Source organism: Penaeus monodon, chromosome 6 (genome assembly GCF_015228065.2).
Source record: "Penaeus monodon isolate SGIC_2016 chromosome 6, NSTDA_Pmon_1, whole genome shotgun sequence".
In the NCBI taxonomy this organism is placed as follows: domain Eukaryota; kingdom Metazoa; phylum Arthropoda; class Malacostraca; order Decapoda; family Penaeidae; genus Penaeus; species Penaeus monodon.
Window position 1 is genome coordinate 44035933 of NC_051391.1, and position 17091 is coordinate 44053023.

At 38.8% G+C, this 17091-nt stretch overlaps 1 protein-coding gene across 1 annotated transcript in view; it reads right to left on the reverse strand.

Annotated features, from left to right (window-relative positions):
* The window catches only part of LOC119574504, a 287095-nt gene extending 280832 nt beyond the window's left edge, over window positions 1-6263 (reverse strand). Inside the window, 1 exon segment of the mRNA XM_037921763.1 lies at window positions 5665-6263. Coding sequence (XP_037777691.1) covers window positions 5665-5669 — 5 coding nt within the window. The 5' untranslated portion in view covers window positions 5670-6263.
* Window positions 6264-17091: the final 10828 nt, after the last annotated feature.

Here is a 17091-nt window from a genome sequence, read left to right on the forward strand (position 1 = left end):
TTCTTCTCTACTGCCTTTTTCAACTTTTATTTTGTTTTATTAACTACCTTCTTTTTTCTCCGTATTTATCTATTGTTTCTTTTTTATTCGTGTATTTTTCTTCCTTTCTTTCATCCTTTTTATTTTGTTTGTCAGTTTACATTCAACTTTCTTTTTATTCCTTTTCTTGTTTATTATTTCTATTTTGTTTTTTAAGCCTTCCATTTCATGATGATGACGACGACGACGACGATGATGATAATGACGACGACGATGACGACGACGATGATGATGATGATGATGATGATGATAATGACGATGACGATGACGATGACGACGATGATGATGATGGTAATGGTGATAAATGATGGTGATACGATAACGATATTGATATTGACATTAGTAGTAATAATGATAGTGATAATTGTAATATTTATATGATAAGGATCTACAAAAAATACAAAAAAATAGCAACGTTAATAAAGAGAAACAGAAGAACTACTAGAAAAGACGATTAAGAAGAAATAATGACACTCCGGAAACAAACAAAAATTAAGAACAAGGAGAGGAAGAAACGTACAAAAAAATAAAATAAATAAATAAAATAAAGCGAAATTTTTGAAATAAACAAAAAATATATCTTGAAAATACGGGAAAAAAACATCTTTTCTCCTTTGCTAATAATCCACAACGGAAAAAGAAACGGGAATAAAGAGATGAATAAGAAGGGGAAAAAAAAGGAATTTTTGAAAAAAAAAAAACTTGAATATACGGGCAAAAAATCATCAATTCTCCTTTGCTAATAATGCCACCCCGGAAGCAACATGTAGGCCTATATACACCATCTAAAAGGCATTACAGCGAAGCTAATCGAATTCGTTACGTTTCATAAAAGAAAGAAAAAAAGTCGTTCTTTCTAATCATTTCTTTTTTGTGTGTTTTATTGCTGAACTAAATGTCTGTCTTAGTCGGTGAAGGATAATGAAAAATAAAAATGAAAGAAGAAAGAAAGAAATAAAAAAAAAAACTGAAAGCAACGCAAGAAAAATAAAAATAAAAATGAGAAACAAGAAAGGAAAAAACGAGATAAACAACTATTTCGGGGAAAAAAAATCCCAGAAACCATCGCTCAAGTATTTTTCTCGACGTTCCTTCCTTCTCTTTCTTCTGTTTCTCTTTCCCTTTTTGTGGGGGAGTGCGTGAGTGAGTGTGTGTGTGTGTGTGTGTGTGTGTGTGTGTGTGTGTGTGTGTGTGTGTGTGTGTGTGTGTGTGTGTGTGTGTGTGTGTGAGTGAGTGAGTGAGTGAGTGAGTGAGTGAGTGAGTGAGTGAGTGAGTGAGTGAGTGAGTGAGTGAGTGAGTGAATGAGTGAATGAGTGAATGAGTGAGTGAGAAAGAGAAAGAGCGAGAGTAAGAGCTAGAGTGCGTATGCGCAAGCGAGTGCGTGCGTGTTTGAGCGCATGCATGCCTGCCTGTGTGCGTGCGCGGTGTACAAACGTACCATTCACGCGCACATACATTCCAACCACCCACCCGATCCCAGAATCTATGGTAATCCAGCCCTCTCCTTCCCAACAGGTTCCGTCCTCTTTCCATTGTTACCTTTACATACACGGTCGCACTAACTCGCCCTCCTGTGTACGCGGACATGTCTTACATATTCAGGACGAAACAGACATTCCTCATAAGAGATTCCCATGTTAAGGCGTTCCTTAGTGACACCCCACAGACACCTCGGCCCGACGATAAAATTTTCATAATCATTCAATCTCTCAGAGAGGGAGGGAGGGAGTAAGAGTGAGAGGGGGGGGAGAGGGAGAAGAGAGGGAGGAAGGAGCGGAGGGAGGGAGGGAGGAAGAGAGAGAGAGAGCGAGAGAGAGAAGGAGGGAGAGACGGAGGGAGGGGGGAGAGAGAGAGAGAGAGAGAGAGAGAGAGAGAGAGAGAGAGAGAGAGAGAGAGAGAGAGAGAGAGAGAGAGAGAGAGAGAGAGAGAGAGAGAGAGACTGACTGATAAACAAAGAGAGTTCCTTCCACCAAAACAACAAACAATAACTGAGCCTTTAAGCGAACACATTAGCGGTGGTACATGGCCTTCGGATCTCTCCTCTTCACTTCTGACAGCCAAATATTAAAGTAATATATAGCGCTTTCTTGCTCCATCAAGAGCAGTAGCACAATAATAATAACTTCCTTCCTACAATTATTAAGGCAGCATCGTTCTTTACCAGCTACCTCGCGAATAACATCATGTACCATTTCCCTGTGTTTGCGAATAAGATTTTCGTCCATCTCGGCTCAGCTGACGCTCACAGCACTAAACGCTCAGATTTTCTAAACGCTACCGACATTTATTCTCATATAACGAAGTACAACCGACAGTCGCGCGAAACAAAAGAATCGAAAATGACTTTAATGTCCCCCTTTAAAGACCGAAAAACGAAATCAATCAAGCATTCTTTGTCGTTTACAAACAAACAAATACAAAACAAAATCACATACACCCCCCCCCCTCCCCGCCCCCTTGCTTTCTCACGAACAGGAAGGCGGTCAAGTGTCATGGGGGGAGGGGGGGGAGGTGGCCGGTGTCATTCTGCACAACAGTGACATGATTCCGACTTTCCCTTTGATAACGACCGTGTAAGATGGTGATCGTCATGACAGTGATGGTGACTGATGATGATGATGATGATGATGATGATGATGATGATGATGATGATGATGATGATGATGTGATGGTGATGGTGATGGTGATGGTGATGATGATGATGACTGTGGTGATGTGATGATAATGATGGTAACGATAATAATAAGAGATCGTTAAGAAACTTTTTGCTTCCATATTCATGTAGAACAATATCATCAACATATATTTTTCCTCGGTGCTTACCTTCTGTAAATTCGTCAAAAACACAATCATAGAATATCCATTGGAAACGATAATGCAAGGTAATTACTTGCCAACGCTTAGCAATTTCAGCAAACATCTGATGAGGCAAGACATGGCTGGCCGGTGAAGAAGGTTAAACATGTCTCTCGCTCGCTCAGCTGTTCCTCTAATTTAGTCTATCTATCTATCTATATCTATATATACCAATCTATCTCTATTCATCTGTCTCATCTCTCTCTATTGCTTCTTCTTATCTCTTTCTTTTCTCTCTCTTCTCGTCTCTTCTCTTTTCTCCTCTCTTTCTCTTTCTTTCTCCCTCTCTTTCTTCTCTCCCTCTCTCTCTCTCTCTCTCTCTCTCTCTCTCTCTCTCTCTCTCTCTCTCTCTCTCTCTCTCTCTCATATCTATATATATATATATATATATATATATATATATATATATATTATATTCATATATATGTCTATCTACCTATAAATATAAATATAAATATAAATATAATATTATATATATATATATATATATATATATATATATATATATATATATATCGCCCCCAGTTCATGGTGGAAGTGAGACAGGTGTAAGAAAGGGGGACGGGGAGGAGGAGGGGGCATGGCTAATATCGGAAAAAACGATAACATAAACAACACTGATAATAACAGTGACCGAATGGGAATAGAACAGAGCATCAGTGAGTTTATTAAGTAACAGTAAGTTGATTAAATAGCAGTGAGATGATTACATAACGGTCGGTTATCATGACTACGGGGAGAAGACAACATAATTGTGGGTTACTAAGATTACACCAAGATAACACTGAATTAATTACGGGTAGTTAAGACGATAACAGTTGAATGGAATAACAGTGACTTTAGTAAGTGAAAATGACTTGCCATGTCTTAATTAAGATTAAATCTGACCGAACAATGGGACTGAAGGGGAAATCTTTCTTTGAGTTAAAGTTCATCTCTTAAACTACCGATATAAGATTTAGATTCATTTTCAACATTCATTTTTACAAAGAAAAAAAAGCAACATTAACAACAGTATTGGTGATGATGATTGATGATTGATGATGATTATGATGATGATGATGATGATGATGATGATGATGATGATGATGATGATGAAGATGAAGATGAAGAGATGAAGATGAAGATGAAGATGACGTGAAGATGACGATGAAGATGACGATGAAGATGAAGATGAAGATGAAGATGAAGATGAAGATAAAGATAAAGATAAAGATGAAGATGACGATGGTGATGATGTTAATAATAACAACAACAATAACAATAATAAGAATAAGATTATTATTATCATTATTAATCATAAAACTTATATTAATAGATACTGTAATAACAACAATGATGATACTTATTATTACTATTATTATTATCCTTATTATAATAATAATCATTGTTGTTGTTACTATCATTATTATTTTTTATCATAATTATTATTATTATAATTTTCATCATCACCATTATTAACCACAATTATATATTTTCGCGTGACCTTTTCTCTTTTCGCGATAGGCCTTTACCCTACCCTCGGATCACGTGACGACGGCCCAACCTACCTCTCATTCCAACTAACCTACGACCATAAATCACTTGAAATCGTCAACAAATCAATAATAATGACACCTCCCCCCCCCCCCCCCCCGCCGCATCATCTCCTAGGGCGCTGATTTTCGCCTCGAGGAGCCAATGACATGACAGGACATGAGGAAGGTAGGCAATGACACGACAGGACATGAGGAAGGAAGGCAATGACATGACAGGACATGAGGAAGGAAGGCAATGACACGACAGGACATGAGGAAGGAAGGCAATGACACGACAGGACATGAGGAAGGTTCAAATGAGAAACAACGTGACGAACGGAGGGGGGGGGGTACTCTAAGATATCATTATGTGGAATTGCGTGATGTATAGGTCCGTTTTTTTTTTTTTTTAAAGAATCATTTAAATTGGGTTGCGATTTGCGATGTGGGTTATTTGTTTATATATACAAAAATATACATAGGCATACATACACAAATATGTACATGTACATACATAACAAACTCACACACACACACACACACACACACACACACACACACACACACACTCACACACACACCACACACCCACACACACACACACACCACTACACCACTCACAAAACACTCACACACTACAAGCACACATATCACACACACACACACACACACACACCCCACACACACACACCACACACACACACACACACACACACACACACACACACACACACACACACACAACACACACACACACACACACACACACACACACACACACACACACACACACAATTATATATATATATATACATATGAACATACATACATACATATATACATACATACACAGATAAAATGACAGACCTGTAAATACACTGACAGATAGATAGATAGATAGGCACACACGTGTATGCCAAAGTCTATTTAATAGAACCTTTGCATATAGAGTTACTAATAACAAAGGCAATTACAGGTAATGAATGACAATTTTTTTTTTTTTTTTTTTTTACTTTAAAGCAACGATCCATCATGTTCAAGGATAACTACTTCAGTTTCGTTGAGATTCAGACTTGAAATAAATATAAATAAAAGTCATAATATATATAAAAAATAAATGTGTTTTCCGTGTTTCTTTGACTAAATTTCTTTAATAATAAGCAAACAATGAAATGACCAATAGGCCTACAAGAGAAAGAAATTCTTATCACTATTATTATGATTTCGTGTTTTATTTTAGTAGGAATCTTACCTCATGTTGGTTGTTTGGTAGTCCGGTTTATGAGAGAGTAGTCTATATCCTTGTGGCACTGTTTTGCTATATCGTGGGCACCATGGTCAACAAATATCATGGGAAAATATTTATACCAAAGTACCCCGGGACGTTTATGCATTAAATAATCATAACACTTTTTTCAACTTTCTTCTTCTCCTTTATCACAACTTTTCCACTTTCCCTCCGGTTAATGGCACTTGTATCAGCACACATCTGCAAAACACAGACATGATCAAGAGCAAGATAGTAAGAAGGAAGGGGGGGAGGAAGGGGGGACGGAAAGGCGTGGATACGTGATCCCTCTCCGACGCCCTGATGTACACTGAAGACCTGAGGACGCGGTGCCGGAGTACTCGAAGGGGGGATGCCACGTCGGGGTTTTCGGAGGCGCTGCGGACGGAATATGAATGAGCGCCGTTTGGAAAGGACCTTTTTGTCCTGGGGATGTTGTTCTCGCGGTCTCTGCCTCTGCTTCTTTATCTCTCTTTTTTCTCTCTCTCTTTTTATTTCCTTCTTACTTTTTGCCATTTCTGTTTTTTTTTCCATTCTATTCTGTCTCTGGTTATTTCTCTTTATTTTTCTTTTCAGCTTCTCTTCCTTTTCTTTCTCTCCTCCTCTCCCCTCTCCCCCTTCCTCCCCCACCTTCTCTCTCTCTCTCTCTCTCTCTCTCTCTCTCTCTCTCTCTCTCTCTCTCTCTTCTCTCTCTCTCTCTCTCTCTTCTCTCTCTCTCTTCTCTCTCTCTCTCTCTCTCTCTCTCTCTCTCTCTCTCTCTCTCTCTCTCTCTCTCTCTCTCTCTCTCTCTCTCTCTCTCTCTCTCTCTCTCTCTCTCTCTCTCTCTCTCTCTCTCTCTCTCTCTCTCTCTCTCTCTCTATTTCTCTCTCTCTATTTCTCTCTCTCTATTTCTCTCTCTCTATTTCTCTCTCTCTATTTCTCTCTCTCTCTCTATTTCTCTCTCTCTGAAAGTTACTATACGTAGCCATTGTATGTGAAAGACAAACAAAGAGAGCTTAGGAGAATCATTTGCATCAAACAGTCAAGAAAAAAACATAAAAAAAACACATTCACCTCCCAGTTACGATAACAAAATGAGGGTATTGTACACATACATTCCGAAAGGAACAACGCAACGTGCAGCAGGTACCAGACAGTGACTTATAGCACTACCAAAAGCGTACTACAGCCTGCACTAGCCACCTAACACAGGTGTAAGCGGCCAGACTAGACTCCGCCCGCTATTATCATGACGGAATCATAAAGATGCCGTCATCTGGGCACACTGACATGAGTCTGCAGCTGGATTTTACTTCTACGGGGGAAGAATCATATTATTTTTGCTTATTATTATAGGATGTATTCGTCTTTTCTAGTTTTCTATTTCGATTTATTTGTTATTGTCGAAGGTCTGTGCCCAACGACTTACATGTCTGTCCCATAGCCAATTATAAGTAAAAGTATATATATATAGGCCTATGGTTACACATCAGATCTACATGCATGGTGCTTATACCAGTCGATAAAAAAGCTTCACAAGGGGAAGATTAATGATGACGGAAATGAGCTAATTTACAATATATCATGACTAAGGTACGTTAGGTTGGGCTAGGTCTTGCATAGTGACCTTAGTCATCAACGTTTTTTGCTGACAGAGGACGCATGTGACCGTGTGTTGATTTGTCGAGGCTACAATGGTCTTTCGTTGCAGAGTTTTGTTTTTTTATAATTGTTTTCTATGATGTAACTGATATTCAGATAGTTGGATTTAATTAAATGCATAGCCGAAAAGAGAAAAAATACAAATTACAATGATTTCAAAAGGACGATCGCACTGTTAGTAAAAGTGATATGACTAACAAAATATAATAAGAGATGTTTATAAAATCGTATGCTACTCATTATAAAATAGTGTCAACATATTGTTTTAGCATGAATGAAATACACCAAAAGTAGTAGCATAGTAATAATGTCACACAAAAAAATCATTTTTACGCTAAGAAAAACAAAATACTTTCGATTATGATATTTAAGGCAAACATAACTGGTGTAATACAGACGATCGTAAATTCTAACAGCGAAAACCAGACATTAGAAAATCATTAACGTCAATAAATATACTAAACCATCAGGTCATTAAAGGACATTTCAGAAGTAATTTGTGTTTGTATCCCTCCCTTCTCCCTCGGGCTGCAACGCCTGGCGCGATTCTTTGTCTCTCCTGATGCTCTCTCTCTCTCTGTCTGCCTGTCTCTGTTTGCCTGTCTGTCTGTTTGTTTGCTTGCTTGTCTCTGTCTGTCTGTGTGTCTGTTTATCTCTCTCTCTCTCTCTCTCTCTCTCTCTCTCTCTCTCTCTCTCTCTCTCTCTCTCTCTCTCTCTCTCTCTCTCTCTCTCTCTCTCTCTGTCTGTCTCTCTATCTATCTATCTATCTCTCTCTCTCTCTCTCTATCTATCTATCTATTTCTTTTTTCTCTTCTGTCTTCTCTCTTCTCTTTTCTCACTCCTTCACTCTCCCTCTTCTTTGCTTTTCTTTCTTCATCCCTCTTCCTTCTTCTCTCTTCCCTCTTCTCTCTTCCTCCTCCCTCTCCCTTCCCCTTTCCTCCCTCTTCTCCCTCTCCCCCTCTTACTCCTCCTATCTCCTCTCCCCCTCCATCCTCTCCCTCCCTCCTTCCCCTCACTCGTATATTTTCCCCCACGAACCATTATGAGCTCTCCGCCTCCATAGTTATCAATGCATATAATCCGGCACTCCGTCTCAGCGTGCGTCAGGATTTCCGCCTCGGGGCAAAACTCCGAAGGCACGAAGCAGCCCGACGGGGACCGCGCTCGACCGCCTCACCTCGCACCACATGTCACTCAGGAGGTCGGCTTAATTTTGAACTTTTGAAGTATATATTTATTTGCGTTTTCTCTTTTTTTTGAGTTTTGTGTTATTGTTTTTTTTTTTAAGCTGTGCTAAGAGTGTGGCGGCGTGGGGACGGTACGGGAGTGTGTTAGTGTGGCTTGATCCTGTAGAATGTGGTAACGATGTACTAAACCGACCCAGGTGCAGCGCGCAGAAGCAGACTTTGCATCTTTAATATCTAGGCAAAAACGGCGAACAACAACATTTATTTCTTGCGTTTTATTTAATCAATGAGAAAACAAATATTGATGTACCTTAAACGTTCTTCAACAAGTGATTTGATGACTTTGTTTTATCAAAACCATGCAAATTTCCTGACTGTGTTCAACCCTTTTAAACGAACAATACCCTCGCCCCGTTCATCTTTTGCCTTTTCCTTCTCTTCCGGCATATCGCGAGCATAATTCTAACCACGGAGAAGCATCACCCCATACCAACACCCCACCATACCATAAGTATTCCACGAAGGCGTTGCGCATTAAGAAAGATTTAGTGTGATTCATAGCGGATACCTAATACGGACCTCCGGCCGATCGGGCAAGGTGCGAGGTGTTGCCAGGTGAACGATGACGTCGCGGTTCTTGCATGCGCTCCGGCGGGCGGCCAAAATGCTGCACGAACGCCGCCGCCTCCGCCTGGGTGCCGGGTTGCAGGGGGTGAATCGTGTTTGTTGGGTGTATGAACGCGTGTATAATTGTGTACATGTGTTTGTGTTTAAATGTGTCGGTATATATACGCACGTGTGTGTGCATACTTCCTCAGACACGTCTCTCATGAATTTCTTATTCTGGCCTTACCTGCTAATTACTTTCCAGTGATAGAACAATTTGCATGCTGTAATAAATCTTTGTGTGTGTGTGTGTGTGTGTGTGTGTGTGTGTGTGTGTGTGTGTGGTGGTGGTGTGTGTGTGTGTGTGTGTGTGTGTGTGTGTGTGTGTGTGTGTGTGTGCATGCGTGCGTGCGTGTGTGCGTGCGTGCGTGCGTGTCTGTATGTGTGTGAGTGTGTGTTTGTGTTTGTGTGTGTGTGTGTGTGGTGGTGGTGGGTGTGTGTGTGTGTGTGTGTGTGTGTGTGTGTGTGTGTGTGCGTGCGTGCGTGCGTGCGTGTGTTCGTGCGTGCGTGGTGTGCGTGTGTTCGTGCGTGTTTGCGTGCGTGCGATAACACCCACGCCAAACACTAAAACCGTCAACCAACACAAACGAAAACAAAACACAAACCTCCAAGCTCTTTCCACCTGCCTTTTAAATTCCCACATATCAAGATCTCCGGCGACCTTAAACGCATAAGTTCATAAACCAAAAATAGGATCAGACACCTTTTAAAGAATATAGAGCCTTTAAACCTCTATATAGCTAGACAGTCCACAATCCGGGCTTTTATTGACGATTCTTAAAGGCAAGATGTGTTGTCGATAAGGGATCAGGTTGCAGGGTGTTGCCTTAGACCGAGATGCATTTTTTGGCGAGCAAGCTAGAACCAAGATTTCTTGCCAATGACTCACTTATGCGTTGAGATAAGCTTCTTTTAAATTGGCATGTTTTTTTTGTGTGTGAAGTAGCTCAAAGCTATTTAATAACTATTTAATAACTAATAACTGTAACGCTGTTTTGACAAATGCCCGCCACATCTGAATGTAAATTAAAATAATAATTTATTTTAGGGAAATTTCTTGTGTAAATAATAAATAATACTGAAACTTTAATAATACTAATCCTGGAAATATAATGTAGAAATGCAATCACCTTTGACGTAGCAGTTGTCAAAGGACGCGAAAGGTATGATGATGATAATGGTAAGAATAAATAATAAATATAACATCAAGCAAGGTGGTAACTGTCATGCTGATATCTGAGATGGTTAAGATGCTGACTGGAGTGATGATAATATCAATAATAATTATATGGACAATAACAACGCTAAAAGTTGATCGATCCATCATCACAGTTGTATCACTAACAATCATTCAAAATTACCAGCATCGTGATAGCGATAAGAAACCCGGTCCACGATACCTTCCCTTCTGATACTTGAAGACTTCAGACAGATAGTAATTAACCATCCGAGTTCCCAATGCTAATTACAACGTGTCGGATTGTTGCAGACGGACATGATAAGTGAGGTCGTGCCTGTTAACGGTGCAGATGTTAGAAGTGAGGGCAAGGGTCAACCAATCTTATCAACTGGTGATGTATGCGTTTTTTTCCTGTCTCTTGAATGCAGGTCAACGCGTTTTTATCATCATCATCATCATCATTATTATTATTATTATTATTATTATTATTATTATTATTATTATTATTATTATTATTATTATTATTATTATTATTATTATTATTATTATTATTATTATTATTATTATTATTATTATTTTTTTTATTATTATTATTATTATTATTATTATTGCTATTATTGCTTGTCTACGTCGTTTAGCTCCTTTTCCTCCACACATAAATCAGTTAATTATTTAGCAATTATCATTTGTGCTTTCTCAACACACTAATTACTTATTAATTACCTCTTTTGCTTTATAGCTATCATCATCACCATGTCCGATATTATATTTGTTCTTAATTTTAGCGTCATTTTACCTTTCGCGTGTTCAGTTACGTCTGTTTTCTTCACGAATTTACGACTCGATTCTCCAAACACGACTGAGGCAAAATTCCACGGTCAAAACGCGTACATCCCGAAATCCGTACTGCATCTTCCCCTCAACCGCCTTTAAGCTACAGCTTTTACATTTTCTTTCAGTTATATTCATATCACTTACCTGACCCAATCTCACCACCCGTTAGCTACTTATATATATAAATATGTATATATATATATATATATATATATATATATATATAGAAGAGAGAGATAGAGAGAAGAGAGAAGAGAGAGAGATAGATAGATAGATAGATTTTTTTTCTTCACTTCCTTCTCTAACATTCATCTAATGACTCCCAGCTCTCAGTTTCCACCCCGTCTATCTTTACGTCTCTAACACCCATCCGTCTCCCCCTACCTTTACCCGGCCGATAGGCTACCTAAAATCTTTAATTTTCTTTACGAACGCCTACCCAATCACCCCCCCCTCACCCCCCTTTCCCTCTCCCTTGAAGCCGTGCCCGTTTTCCCATAGTAACAGCTGTAAACCACTACATCTGCTTCACCTACGACCCCCTGACCTCTCGCAACTTGTATACCTTCCTCCCTCCTTCCTCCGTCTCTCCTCTTTGCGCATACACGCGTCATTCACCCCCCCCCCTCTCACTCCTTCTTCATCCCCTCGCCCCGTACCCCTTTCCCCCCTCCTCCTTGCCTCTATGCCCCCCACCCCTGCCCATACCTTGTCATACCCCCCATTAAAGACCCGTTTTATGGGTGGGGAGAGGGAGGGGGGGGTGGAGGGTTCGTGTCAGGTGTCCGTTACCGGGATGCGATTGCCGAAATGAATGCCTTCTTCCGTATGCCTGCTTCTTGCACATCTTTTCATTTTTCCTGCAGTTGTTGTTAGTAAATCCATCGACTTTTTTTTTTTTTTTTTTTTTTTGCTTCTATAGTGCCCGTTAGGAGACCCGGGTGATGGTGTATTATCCGTCTGGCTGTTGTCGCTTTATTTAACGTGCTTCGTGATGCAAGCTTGTAATTACGCGGAGAGAAAGTCTCTTTCGATGACTTATGGATGAATGTTTTTTTTTTTTTTTTTTTTTTTTTAAGACTTGTGGATAACCGTTCTTTCGATGACTTTGGTGCCATTTTTCAATGACTTATGAATGACTTTTGGATATCCGTTCTTTCTATGGATGACTGTTTTTTTTTGAAGACTTGTGGACGACTGTTCTTTCGATGACTTGTGGATGACTGTTCTCTCGATGACTTAAGAATGATTGTTCTTTCGATGACTTGTGGATGACCATTTTTTTATTGACTTATGAATGACTTTTGGATATCCGTTCTTTCGATGACTTTTGGATTCCGTTCTTTCGATGACTTATGGATGGCCAGTTTTTCAATGATTATGAATGACTTTTGGATATTCGATGACTTGTGGATGACCGTTCTTTCGATGATTTGAGAATGGTCGTTCTTTCGATGACTTAAGGATGACCGTTCTTTCGATGACTTAAGGATGACCGTTCTTTCGATGACTTGAGCTGACTTTGGTTTTGATGACTCATGAAACACAAGTTGACTTAAATAATGCGTAACTTACAGAATAGCTCACATTGAAACCAGCGTTCCTACTCAGATGTGTAATACATCTAATTATATTTATACTTCTTTTGAGACTTCCTATATGGAAGAGTCAATAAACAAAAGTATTTCTGGTAAAATTGCGATAATATGTTTGCAATGAAATAACGGAAATATCATGCACATATGTTGGCTTTGTACTTTATACAAGGCACTGCAGCTCACTGCCATTTGTTCTTTTGCCTCACTCTCTCTCTCTCTCTCTCTTTCTCTCTCTCTCTCTCTCTCTCTCTCTCTCTCTCTCTCTCTCTCTCTCTCTCTCTCTCTCTCTCTCTCTCTCTCTCTCTCTCTCTCTCTCTCTCTCTCTCTCTCTCTCTCTCTCTCTCTCTCTCTTTCTTCCTCTCTCTCTCTGTATGTGTGTGTGTATGTATGTATATGTGTGTGTGTGTGTGTGTGTGTGTGTGTGTGTGTGTGTGTGTGTGTGTGTGTGTGTGTGTGTGTGTGTGTGTGTGTGTGTGGTTATATTTTTATTTGTTCACTTATGCATTTATTTACCATTCATTCATTCTTTTTACACACACATACACACACACACACACACACACATACACACACACATTCATACACAAACACACACACACACACACACACACACACACACACACACACACACACACACACAACTATATATATATATATATATATATATATATATATATATATATATATATATATATACATATATATATATATATATATATATATATATATATATATATATATATATATATAAAATATATATATTATTATATATATAATATTTATATATATATATATATGTTGTGTGTATGTGTGTTGTGTGTGTGTGTGTGTGTGTGTGTGTGTGTGTGTGTGTGTGTGTGTGTGTGTGTGTGTGTGTGTGTGTGTGTATCGTTATAGACAGATGGAAGGATGGTTAATGAAATCGAAGAGAAAGGTTGAAATGAATAATCAGTATATGAGAAATAACCTTAAAGCGTAGGTTGAAATGAGTTGAAAAAAATAATTACATTTTTATTTTCATTTTTCTTACCTCGTTTCTGTTAATTCCTTGCCAATAGATATCACTTTCCTTTCCTTTTTTTTTTAATAATTTCAACCTACGCTTTAATTCTGTATATTTCTCATACACTTCTTTATTTAACCTTTCTATGCTATTTCATTAACCCATAACTATTACCATTGTAAATCACGGTCTCCCTGTGCAGAGCTTGCAACTATCCTGAATATTGCAAAATCTTCGAAATTCCCCTTAAAATGATGGAGAAAGACAGAAGAGAAGAACAAGGAGATAAGAATACTGTAAACAATATCATTGTTCCTGTAAATAGTAAGAACGTAAGTGAATAAATGGTTAATGAATAAATAAATACATTTATACGTTTCTATTTATCTGTCTCTTATCTGTTTATATATTCATCTATCTGTCTATCTCTCTTTCTATCTATCGGTATATATCTAGTTATTTATCTGTCTGTTTATCTAACACTCTATTGACATATCCAACAATCTGTCTATCTTTTTATCTATCTGTCTGTATATCTATGTATCTATTTAGCTGACCGTGCATACACAAGCGAGCGCGCGCACACACACACACACACACACACACACACACACACACACACACACACACACACACACACACACACACACACACACACACACACACACACACAACATACACACACACACACATACACGGAAGTAAGGAAAACGAAAATAAAAATATTTAGCTACGAAATAGACAAAGAATGTATAAGGACGCGAGATAGAAAGGTAAAATGCAGAAAACAAACAAGCAAACGAAAAACAGCCTTGTGAACGTAGAAATATAAATCATCGTCTGTCGGTCAGCGCTTACATGCAACCCAGTGATCCTTTATGTAAACAAGTGTCTAGTGGTTTGCAGTCGTCACTTGTTCCTCATCGTGCGACACAGCATATTGCAAAAATATTCGGAGGAATTCCTCTTTAAGAATAAATTACGTGAAGGCTACAGGTAAAGGGCACAGTGTAACGAGAGACAAATAACACGATTAGTAAGAATACACACATACATACAGGACATACGTGAGTGTATACTTACATGCGTACATCCATCCATCCACTCACACATATATAAAAACATTCATCCATTCACCCATCCATCCATACAGCCATACATACACTCATACATATATACATAAATACAAATACAGAGCATCTATCCATCCATATATGTACACACACACACACACACACACACACACACACACACACACACATATACACAATATATATATATATATATATATACATATATATATAATATATATTATATATATATATATATAATATATATTTTGTGTGTGTGTGTGTGTGTGTGTGTGTGTGTGTGTGTGTGTGTGTGTTGTGTGTGTGTGTGTTTGTTGTTGTGTCGCACGCACGCACGCACGCACGCACGACGCACCACACACACACAACAACACACACACACACACACACAAACACACACCACACACACCACACACACACACACACACACACACACACACACACACACACACACACACACATATATATATATATATATATATATATATATATATATATATATATATATATATATATATATACATAGACACTTGAATGCGAGTATATTCTTATTCTTCTAATCACTTCTTCTTCTTCTTGGTTCCTTCAAGGGGTAAGGATAACGATTATGATGTCAAAAGTAAGGAAAACAACTGCTATAAAAATATCAACCACTATAATCATGATTTGCGGCTAACAATCACTGTCCTCATTATACCTATCAGAAAAGTAATCAGACACGGTGGAGAACTATTCCTTCGCTCTTTTCTTAGACTTTTCAATCGGGAAAGTTTTCTTTGACACTTTGTGGTAAATATTTTCCTCTATCCCCCTCCTCCATTCTATTATAATGGAAGAATAAGTTAATCAGTAGTACATCCCGATCCTTTGAAAAATTCAGACCAAGTGTATCATTAGATCACTTTTCTGCAGTCTTCTGTAGGTTTTGATTTTCTTTGCCCTCTTTATAATCTTTATGGCGTGAGAGTGGGAGAGAATCGAAGCCGTTATAGGAGTGTTTTGAAAGATCGGTTCCGTTTCGGTTAGGATGAAGACGATGCTTCACACCTCGACACGGAAAGGCCGTTATTGTCGTAAACGTGGAGAATCCCTAAGGACTGAGTCTGAAAGAGCCTGAGTTCTTCGCTCCTCCATCACTTGTGTTAGCTCACTAGCAGAGCTCAAGTTCTCTGAACTATTCTCAGTCCACTCGTCTTTGTAAACACACTGTGGACTCTCCAGTGATCATCAAACTACTTATAGAGCCTAATATGGATGAAGTAACTGCCACTGCCTCCTGTTTACTTAATTTCTTCTTGACAAATTCATTCTTGTCTCATTAACTCCTTTCCTTCTCCATAATACCTTAGCAGGTTCTCCGGCCTTCAGTAACATGATGCCTTTCTCTTGCGTGTGTTCACAGCGAAGACTCAAAGCTCACGTGCCTTTTAAGGATGCAGAAGCTTGAGAACACAAATCAGTTACAGGAAGTGTACTTTTAGTAGAAACTTTACCATAGGAAGTCATTTCTGTTCATCGTGTACTAATTAAAATCACAATACATGCTTTTGTCAACGTGTTCATAAACCTCATGAACCGCCACTCCGGAGAGTTCCACAAAACCTTTCGCACTCATCTCTCCCGAGTTGAACGTCCAGTCTGAGGGTAGACTTCCTTCCTCGCCAGGACGTGCGGCCAGTCGTCTGGAAACAGATGGATGACGTCTTCTGGGATCTATTGGGTGACTTCTGTGATTTATTGGAGATCATTTGGGAGATGACTTGTTTCCCATTGCCATGCCTCGTCATCGTGTGAATTTCTTTGCCGTCGGCGTTTTATTTATTGCATTCTATATCCCTCTTCATTTTCCCCCTGTCACTCTCCCTTTCATCTCCATCATTTTATCGTCATTATCATCTTTTCGGTTTCCTCAACTTTCTTTTGTTCCTTACTCTTCTCGGTCTTAGTTTCCCTCCCTTTATTGCAAAAATGATTTCCAAATACGGCAAACTATGCATGATTAATTTAGATATAAAAATATCCGGAGAAAATACAAAATTCATCAAAACAAAGTTTTACCACGCTAAGATCACATCTAAAACCACACGTTCCTAACGCCATCAGATACTAATGGACATTCTGCACGCTACGACCTCATTCGACCTCCACGAATTATTTGTTTAATTACTTTTCCAATAAGTTAAGTTGACTT